Genomic DNA, 10,000 nt, shown 5'->3' with positions numbered 1-10,000 from the left:
TGTTTATGTGTTAATGTGTGTGTGTGTGTGTGTATTAATTTGTGTTAATGTGTGTGTGTGTGTAGGAGAAGCTGTCTTCAGAGGGAACTGATGATGATGATGATGAAGATGATCAGAGGGAGGACGCAGCGTTTGCTCAGGATTATCTGCTCAGAGTAAGAAGCTGCTGTGGCGGTTACCGTGGAGACGGAGCTGACGGTCGTCAGTCCAATAAACCAATCAGTGACGTCGGATTAAAATAATTTTTTAGTAAAAAATTTAAATGTAATAAAGCTGCGTCCTGATTGGTCCACAGAAGTCCTGACCTAGAGGCTGATGTCTGTCTGTACTTCCTGTTTCCTGTTTCCTGTTTCCTGTTTCCTGCTCAGGTGTGTGATGCGGTGCAGGTGTGTCCGGGTCGAGCTGAGCAGCTGCTGCAGCTGTTGGAGGGGTTCACGGCGTCGGGGCCCCTGGAGGCCCCCGAGGGTCTGTACGGCAGGCTGAGTGGCGTCCTGCGGCCCTGGCCTCAGCTGCTCCGAGACTTCGCCGCCTTCCTGAACAGAGAACAGGCTGAGAGCTGCGGCCTGGTGGGTGACATCACTCTGACATCACTCTGACATCACTGTGACATCACTGTGACATCACTCTGACATCACTGACTTCACTCTGACATCACTGTGACTTCTCTCTGACATCACTCTGACTTCTCTCTGACATCACTCTGACATCACTGTGACATCACTCTGACATCACTGACTTCACTCTGACATCACTGTGACTTCTCTCTGACATCACTGTGACTTCTCTCTGACATCACTGTGACTTCTCTCTGACATCACTCTGACTTCTCTCTGACATCACTCTGACATCACTGTGACATCACTCTGACATCACTGACTTCACTCTGACATCACTGTGACTTCTCTCTGACATCACTGTGACTTCTCTCTGACATCACTGTGACATCACTCTGACATCACTGACTTCACTCTGACATCACTGTGACATCACTCTGACATCACTGACTTCTCTCTGACATCACTCTGACTTCTCTCTGACATCACTCTGACTTCTCTCTGACATCACTGTGACATCACTCTGACATCACTGTGACTTCTTTCTGACATCACTCTGACATCACTGTGACTTCTCTCTGACATCACTGTGACATCACTCTGACATCACTGACTTCTCTCTGACATCACTCTGACTTCACTGTTACTTCTCTCTGACATCACTGTGACATCACTCTGACATCACTGTGACATCATTCTGACGTTACTCTGACGTCACTCCTCTACCCAACACACCTGAACTCTTCTTCTGTGGTGTTTTATCCTCCAGCTGTTGGAGCAGCAGATGTTTGAACACAGTCGGCGGTTTCTACGGCGACTGGGGCGGAGCCTGGGAGAAAGCTCCGCCCTCTACCAGCAGGTGGTGTCGCTGCTGCAGGGAAGCCCCGCCCCCCCACCGGAGCACATGGAGCAGGTAACACCACGACCTTTCACCCCGCAGCAGTCACATGATCAATCAGAGTACACACACACACACACACACACACACACACACACACACACACACACACACACACACACACACACTCACACTCACTGATCATCTCTCTCTCAGATCTCGTCCCTCCTCCATCATCACACCGACCTGCAGCAGGAATTCCTGGAGTTTTTCCAGCTGCTTCACACCCAGTCGTCTCCCACGGCAACCAGCTCGTCTCCCACAGCGACAAGCTCGTCTCCCACAGCGACAAGCTCGTCTCCCACGGCGACCAGCTCATCTCCCACGGCGATCAGCTTGTCTCCCACAGCAACCAGCTCGTCTCCCACGGTGACCATCTCGTCTCCCATGGCAACCAGTTCTCCCATGGCAAGCAGTTCTCCCATGGCAACCGCCTCGGAGACCACAGAAACGGACCAGGTTTCCCAGAATCCTCCTGACCGAACCAGGAAGACGTCAGAGGAGAGCGAGACAGGAAGTGACGAACAGGAAGAGGAGCGAGCAGTTTGTGCCAAAAACGTCTCGATGAGTTCCAGCGGAGAGAAAGTCGTCGTCTGGACCCGGTGAGAACTTTTATTAACGGTTTCCTGCACATGCTCAGTAGAGTTTACCGCTCGGCCCACAGACTTTACGTTGTGATGTCATTTCAAATCTCTCTTATTGATCTTTTTTTAATATATTGATTATATTGAACTGGGCGTAACCTCCATGATGTCTTGCTGCGGAGTTCAGTCTGAATTTATCTGGAACCTTCGTGTCCTTCCTTCCTTCCTTCCTTTTGTCCTTTCTTTCTTCCTTTACTCCCTTCTTTCTTTCCTCCCCCCTACCTTCTTTCCTCTGTCCTTCTTTCTTTCCTTCCTTCCTTCCTCTCTCCTTCCTTCCTTCTGTCCTTCCTTCCTTCCCTCCTTCCTTCCTTCCCTCCTTCCTTCGTCTCTCCTTCTTTCCTTCCTTCCTCCTTTCCTCCATCCCTTCCTTCCTTCTGACCTTCCTTCTTCGTCCCTTCCATTCTTCCTCCCTCCTTTCCTTCCTTCTTCCTCCCTTCCTTCCCTCCTTCCTTCCTCCCTCCTTTATCTCATTTATGAATCCATCATCTTAACAACCATAAAACCTTTTTTTTTAAACCTGTTTTTACTGTTAATGGTTTTTGTTTCAGAGAGGCGGACCGAGCCATCCTGACCGCCTGTCAGCAGCGAGGAGCCAACAGGAAGACGTTCAGACGGGTCTCTGCTCAGCTGGGCAACAAGACCGCCCAACAGGTGGGGGGGGGTAGTGGAGGGGGGTGGGGGGGCGCTGACATCACTCTCCTCCTTCTTCTTCTTCTTCTTTGCATATTAACTTGTAGTCTGTCTCCTGCAGGTGAGCCTTCGCTTCCACGACCTGATGAGTCTGTTTCACTCCGCCTCCCAAAAAAAATCCACTTCCTGTGCGTCTCCGCCTCCGTCTGAACAGCAGCAGCCAATCAGCAGCCGGCGAGAAGCAGCGCCCGACTGAACTGAACCGTGACAGCCAATCACAGACGAGACTTATTTATGCCGATGATGATGATGTGATGAAGATCGAAGCTGCGTGACCTTTCAGTTACAGACGACGGGGTCAAAAGGTCGCAGAACGTTCCTCGGTTCTTTAACTGCTGTTAGAACGTGTTGGAGACGTTCTGCTGAAGGTTTTAAAGGTTTAATCACTAAAAATGTTTGTGGTAGACACATCTGGAGCAGGAGAGACACATCTGGAAAGGTCTGCACACTGCAGCTCCCAATGCAGGTAGCTTTAACTCCCAATACAGGTAGATTTAACTCAATGCAGGTAGATTTAACTCCCAATGCAGGTAGCTTTAACTCTCAATGCAGGTAGATTTAACTCAATGCAGGTAGTTTTAAGGCAGGTTTGGGAGCTGCAGTGTGTGAACTTTTTTTCTTACTTAAAAGTTTAATGCTTTAAACTCGACTGAATTCGGAACAAAAGACATTTCATGGATTCAAAATTTAATGAGAACCACTTCCGAGATTTTTTGGTTACAGCATTTGACCATAGATCAATAAAATAATCAATAATCATTCAGGTGATGGTTTAACTGCTCCGCGCTGATATAAACTAACAAACATCTGGACCAGATTTAAACAGAAACGAATCTCACATCTGAGAAAACAGCAAAAAACATTTTTTCATTATTTATAAGTTGACATAAATTATTGATCGATCACAGACGCACCGATCGATCAGTTTGACTCTGTTGAAGCTCGTTATCAATTTAACTCCCAGAGTGTTAAATTAAGCCTGAAATCTGTTTAAAATGTTTAAAATCTACGAACAGAAAAACAACTAGAAGCTGATTCTTCTTCTAAGACAGAAAGGTATTGATCAGGGTTCAGAGTGATCCGATCGATGAGGAGATTATTGACTTTAACATTTAAGGTTTTTAAAGCTTGGAACAGGAAGCAGCAGCAGCAGCGGAGTTACACCTCAGAGACGTTCTGTGTGTTAACGTGAAGGTTTTTATACATGTTTGTTTATTCATATTGAATATTAACACATGAAGGTCCATTTGTTTGCTTCAATAAAACATTTTTACATGTTTTTCAAACTGTTTTCATTGATTGTTGTTTAATAATCATGATTTAATGATTCTCAGGATATTTAGTTTGATTTCTTGTTGAGTTTGAAATTTAAAAAAGAGGAAAAGACAAAAATCAAAACCAGAATAAGACGCGTAAGAAAGAAGTTAATACAAAGTAAAATTAAAATAAAATAGTCACCAAACATAATTAGATATTTGCCTCAGATCTTTCTTTCCTTTCATCTCCTGTTTGGTTCGTTTAAATAATCTTTACTTCATTTTTCTTCTTTTTTAAGTCTTTGTTTTAAGTTAAAATCTTTTATGCAGACGCTGCTCACTGATCTACCTACGTACACATGAATAAGATTAAATAAAGGAAACTTGTAATATAGACGTAACAATGTAAACTAATATAAAGATCTAAAGTAGATAAAACAATCAGCTAAACAATTATTTAATTTGTTGAAGCTTCACAAACATTTTAGAAGACGTTTTATAAAGTGTGTCAGTATTATTTATAATCCATCCCATAATGTAGAAAATATTGTTCTCATGACTTCTCTACAATCTTTTTAAAAAATTAGATGAATTGCCTTTAATGTCTCTGTGGTATGAACATAAAAACAGGACGTTAAATAAAATAAAACAGAATAAATAATAAATTAATTTGAATGATTTAAGTTAATAAATGTTTTTATTTTGTAGTTTTTAAATCAGGTGTAAACTCCGGCTCGATATTTAAAACATTTGTGAGTTTTTAACCTAAAATAAACTTAAAAGAGACTAGCTGCTAATAAAACGCGATATAACGGCAGGCGCTGCTGTGTGATTGACAGCTCAGTGGACCAATGAGGTGGTTACATCACATCTCCGCTATCTGCTCTGGACCAATCACAGCGCTGCTTTCCGGCGTTTTTCCTCTTTATGTCCCGCCTTTCAGTTGACAGCTGTGACGTCAAGTTAACTTAAGGTACCGGAAATAGAACGATCTACCCTTCAGAACAAACTCGGAGAGCATCACCGTTCATCAGCAGAGGGTCACGTGATCTGTCAGATGTGAGCGGAAGACATAAATATAAATAATATTAAATGTTTTAAAATAAAATGCGGGTTTTTAACTGTTTAATGAACATTTGTTACATGTAAAGCTTTTATTGTGGAGGGTAGGCCCGGAAGTGTGTGTATATGCGCGTGCGCGGACAGTGCTCGCAGTGAGGGTCTCAGCTGTTCTCCTTCTCTTCTTTTCTCTTCTTTATTCTTCTTCTCTCCATCATGGCGGCTGCTGCGCGCCTCTTTGCCGCCGTAACGCTCGCGCTGCTGTCCGTTTTAACAGCGGCGGCCTCGCGCAGGGACGTCCTCGAGCTCGGTGACGCGGACTTCGACTACCTGGCAGCGGAGCACGAGACCATGCTGGTGAAATTCTACGCTCCATGGTAACGGGGCGCTGACGTCACAGCTCTGGTTTTTAAATGTGTTTGTGTTGATGAGAAGATGACGGACAGAGTTTAAACATGTCCTCCCTTTTCCCGCCATCACCTCTCCTTCATCATCTTCATCATTTATCCTCATTTCCTCTCTAACAACTCCTGACTTCCCCCTCTTCCTCCTCCTCCTCTCCCTCTTCCTCACCTCACCTTCCTCCTCTCCCTCCTCCTCCTCTTCCTCCTCATCTCCCTCTTCCTCACCTCCTCCTCCTCTCCCTCTTCCTCACCTCACCTTCCTCCTCCTCTTCCTCACCTTCCTCTTCCTCCTCCTCCTCTTCCTCACCTGTCAGGTGTGGCCACTGTAAGAAACTGGCTCCAGAGTTTGATAAAGCAGCGACGCGACTGAAGGGAACTGTCCAGTTAGCAAAGGTAACATCTTCATCATCACCACCATCATCATCATCATCATCATCATCATTATTATCATTACTAAAGGTCTTAAAGTGTCCATCTGCTGCTTCACCTGCAAATACACCTGTCTCATCTCACCTGTCTGTCTCACCTCACCTGTCTGTCTCACCTGTCTGTCTCTGTCTCACCTCTCGGTCTCACCTGTCTGTCTCACCTCACCTGTCTGTCTCACCTGGCTGTCTCTGTCTCACCTGTCTGTCTCTGTCTCACCTCTCGGTCTCACCTGTCTGTCTCACCTGCCTGTCTCTGTCTCACCTGTCTGTCTCACCTGTCTCACCTCACCTGCCTGTCTGTCTGTCTCACCTGTCTGTCTCACCTGTCTCTGTCTCACCTGTCTGTCTCTGTCTCACCTGTCTGTCTCACCTGTCTCTGTCTCACCTGTCTGTCTCTGTCTCACCTGTCTGTCTGTCTCACCTGTCTGTTTCTGTCTCACCTGTCTGTTTCTGTCTCACCTGTCTGTCTCACCTGTCTGTCTCTGTCTCACCTGTCTGTCTCACCTGTCTGTCTCGGTCTCACCTGTCTGTTTCTGTCTCACCTGTCTGTCTCACCTGTCTGTCTCTGTCTCACCTGTCTGTCTCACCTGTCTGTCTCACCTCACCTGTCTGTCTCACCTGTCTGTCTCTGTCTCACCTGTCTGTCTCACCTCACCTGTCTGTCTCACCTCACCTGTCTGTCTCACCTGTCTGTCTCTGTCTCACCTGTCTGTCTCTGTCTCACCTGTCTGTCTCTGTCTCACCTGTCTGTCTCACCTGTCTCTGTCTCACCTGTCTGTCTCTGTCTCACCTGTCTGTCTCTGTCTCACCTGTCTGTCTGTCTCACCTGTCTCACCTGTCTGTCTCTGTCTCACCTGTCTGTCTCTGTCTCACCTCACCTGTCTGTCTCTGTCTCACCTCACCTGTCTGTCTCTGTCTCACCTGTCTCACCTCACCTGTCTGTCTCTGTCTCACCTGTCTGTCTCACCTGTCTGTCTCTGTCTCACCTGTCTGTCTGTCTCTGTCTCACCTGTCTCTGTCTCACCTGTCTGTCTCACCTGTCTCTGTCTCAGGTGGACTGTACGGCTCACTCAGAGACTTGTGCTCGTTTCGGTGTGTCTGGTTATCCTACTCTGAAGATATTCAGGAACGGGAGAGACTCCGCCCCCTATGACGGCCCTCGCTCTGCAGGTACACACACACACACACACACACACACACACACACACACACATACACACACACATACACACAGAAATACACACATAAACACGCAAATGAAGAATAAAGTCTGAGGTTTTATCTAAATGTGTGTGTGTGTGTGTGTGTGTCTTTGTGTGTGTGTGTGTGTGTGTGTGTGTGTGTGTGTGTGTGTGTGTGTGTGTGTGTCTGTGTGTGTGTGTGTGTGTCTGTGTGTGTGTGTAGATGGGATCTATCACTACATGAAGAAGCAGACCGGTCCAGACTCAGTCCAGCTGAGGACTGATGAAGACCTGCAGACCTTCATCCAGCACTATGATGCTAGCATCGTCGGTACGATGAGTTACGATGTTTTACTCACGTTAAGTTCACCACGATGTTTTACTCACGTTAAGTTCCATCACGATGTTTTACTCACGTTAAGTTCCATCACGATGTTTTACTCACGTTAAGTTCCGTCACGATGTTTTACTCACGTTAAATTCCGTCACGATGTTTTACTCACGTTAAGTTCCGTCACGATGTTTTACTCACGTTAAATTCCATCACGACGTTTTACTCACGTTAAGTTCCGTCACGATGTTTTACTCACGCTAAATTCCGTCACGATGTTTTACTCACGTTAAGTTCCATCACGATGTTTTACTCACGTTAAGTTCCGTCACGATGTTTTACTCACGTTAAGTTCCGTCACGATGTTTTACTCACGTTAAATTCCGTCACGATGTTTTACTCACGTTAAGTTCCGTCACGATGTTTTACTCACGTTAAATTCCATCACGACGTTTTACTCACGTTAAGTTCCGTCACGATGTTTTACTCACGTTAAATTCCATCATGACGTTTTACTCACGTTAAGTTCCGTCACGATGTTTTACTCACGTTAAATTCCGTCACGATGTTTTACTCACGTTAAGTTCTGTCACGATGTTTTACTCACGTTAAATTCCATCACGACGTTTTACTCACGTTAAGTTCCATCACGTTTTACTCACGTTAAATTCCATCACGATGTTTTACTCACGTTAAGTTCCATCACAACGTTTTACTCACATTACGATGTTTTACTCACGTTACGTTCCATCACGACGTTTTACTCACGTTACGATGTTTTACTCACGTTACGTTCCATCACAATGTTTTACTCACGTTACGATGTTTTACTCACGTTACGTTCCATCACGACGTTTTACTCAAGTTACGATGTTTTACTCACGTTAAGTTCATCACGATGTTTTACTCACGTTAAGTTCCGTCACGAAAAAAACAGAATAGCTAGTTATTAATTAACAGCTGTAATACTGTTATGTTATCTTATGTGACTCCTGTGTGTGTATCTGTGTGTGTGTGTGTGTGTGTGTGTGTGTGTGTGTGTGTGTGTGTGTGTGTGTGTGTGTGTATCTCTCTCTCTATGTGTGTGTGTGTGTGTGTGTGTGTGTATCTCTCTCTATATGTGTGTGTGTGTGTGTGTGTGTGTGTGTGTGTGTGTGTGTGTGTGTGTGTGTGTGTGTGTGTGTGTGTATCAGGTGTGTTCTCAGGTGCAGACAGCTCTCATCTGCCAGAGTTTCTGAAAGCTGCCGGTTTACTGAGAGAACAGTTCAGGTTCGCTCACACGACGGATCTGAAGCTGAGAGAGCAGCGCTGCAACAACTCAGAGTGAGTTACACACACACACACATACACACACACACACACACACACACACACAAACACACACACACACTTTTTATTCTCCTGTATTATCTGGCTTATTATACCGTACCGTACCGTCCTCCTCCGCTTATCCTGGTCGGGTCTCGGGGGGGCAGCAGCCTAAGCAGGAAGCCCAGACTTCCCTCTCCCCAGCCACTTCGTCCAGCTCTTCTCGGGGGATCCCGAGACGGTCTTCCTCGGGGTCTCCTACCGGTGGGACGGGCCCTGAACACCTCACCAGGGAGGCGTCCGGGAGGCATCCTGACTAGATGCCCGAGCCTCCTCATCTGGCTCCTCTCAACGTGGAGGAGCAGCGGGTCTACTCCGAGCTCCTCCCGGATAACTGAGCTTCTCACCCTATCTCTAAGGGAGAGCCCAGCCACCCTACGGAGGAAGCTCATTTCAGCCGCTTGTACCCGCCATCTTGTTCATTGGGTCACGACCCAAAGCTCATGACCAGAGGTGAGGGTAGGAACCCAAAGCTCATGACCAGAGGTGAGGGTAGGAACCTTTCGGCTCAGCTCTCTTCACCACGACGGATCTGTGCAGAGTCCGCATTACTGCAGACGCCGCACCGATCCGCCTGTCGATCCATCCTTCCCTCACTGTGAACAAGACCCCGAGGTACTTGAACTCCTCCACTTGGGGCAGGATCTCATCCCCGACCCGGAGAGTGCACTTCACCCTTTTCCAGTTGAGGACCATGGACTCGGATTTGGAGGTGCTGCCTGGCTGCGCCTAGAAATCCTGTCCATAAAGATTATGAACAGGATCGGTGACAAAGGGCAGCCCTGGCGGAGTCCAACCCTCACTGGAAACAAGTTCGACTTATTACCGGCAATGTGGACCAAGCTCTGACACCGGTCATACAGGGAACGGACGGCCCATATCAGGGCGTCCGGTACCCCGTATTCCCAGAGAACCCCCCCACAGGACTCCCCGAGGGACACGGTCGAATGCCTTCTCCAAGTCCACAAGACACATGTGGACTGGTTGGGCCCCATGCACCCTCAAGGATCCTGCAGAGGGTGTAGAGCTGGTCCACTATTCCACGGCCCGGACGAAAACCACACTGCTCCTCCTGAATCCGAGATTCGACTATCCGACGGACCCTCCTCTCCAGCACCCCCGAATAGACCTTACCAGGGAGGAGCTGAGGAGGGTGATTCCCCTGTAATTGGAACACACCCTCCGGT

At 47.0% G+C, this 10,000-nt stretch overlaps 2 protein-coding genes across 2 annotated transcripts in view; both read left to right on the top strand.

Annotated features, from left to right (window-relative positions):
• Positions 1–3,010, top strand: part of LOC128374539 (GON-4-like protein) — a 15,358-nt gene extending 12,348 nt beyond the window's left edge. Inside the window, exons 22-27 of the mRNA XM_053334810.1 lie at positions 66–155; positions 369–566; positions 1,324–1,467; positions 1,609–2,054; positions 2,645–2,747; positions 2,848–3,010. Coding sequence (XP_053190785.1) covers positions 66–155; positions 369–566; positions 1,324–1,467; positions 1,609–2,054; positions 2,645–2,747; positions 2,848–2,982 — 1,116 coding nt within the window. The 3' untranslated portion in view covers positions 2,983–3,010. The remainder of the gene's footprint in view (positions 1–65; positions 156–368; positions 567–1,323; positions 1,468–1,608; positions 2,055–2,644; positions 2,748–2,847) is intronic.
• Positions 3,011–5,317: 2,307 nt separating this feature from the next.
• Positions 5,318–10,000, top strand: part of LOC128374538 (protein disulfide-isomerase A3-like) — a 12,152-nt gene continuing 7,469 nt past the window's right edge. Inside the window, exons 1-5 of the mRNA XM_053334809.1 lie at positions 5,318–5,478; positions 5,820–5,898; positions 6,986–7,103; positions 7,338–7,445; positions 8,639–8,768. Coding sequence (XP_053190784.1) covers positions 5,318–5,478; positions 5,820–5,898; positions 6,986–7,103; positions 7,338–7,445; positions 8,639–8,768 — 596 coding nt within the window. The remainder of the gene's footprint in view (positions 5,479–5,819; positions 5,899–6,985; positions 7,104–7,337; positions 7,446–8,638; positions 8,769–10,000) is intronic.

The sequence above is a fragment of the Scomber japonicus genome, chromosome 15 (genome assembly GCF_027409825.1).
Source record: "Scomber japonicus isolate fScoJap1 chromosome 15, fScoJap1.pri, whole genome shotgun sequence".
Classification (NCBI taxonomy): domain Eukaryota; kingdom Metazoa; phylum Chordata; class Actinopteri; order Scombriformes; family Scombridae; genus Scomber; species Scomber japonicus.
This window is presented reverse-complemented; position numbering and strand designations above follow the sequence as displayed.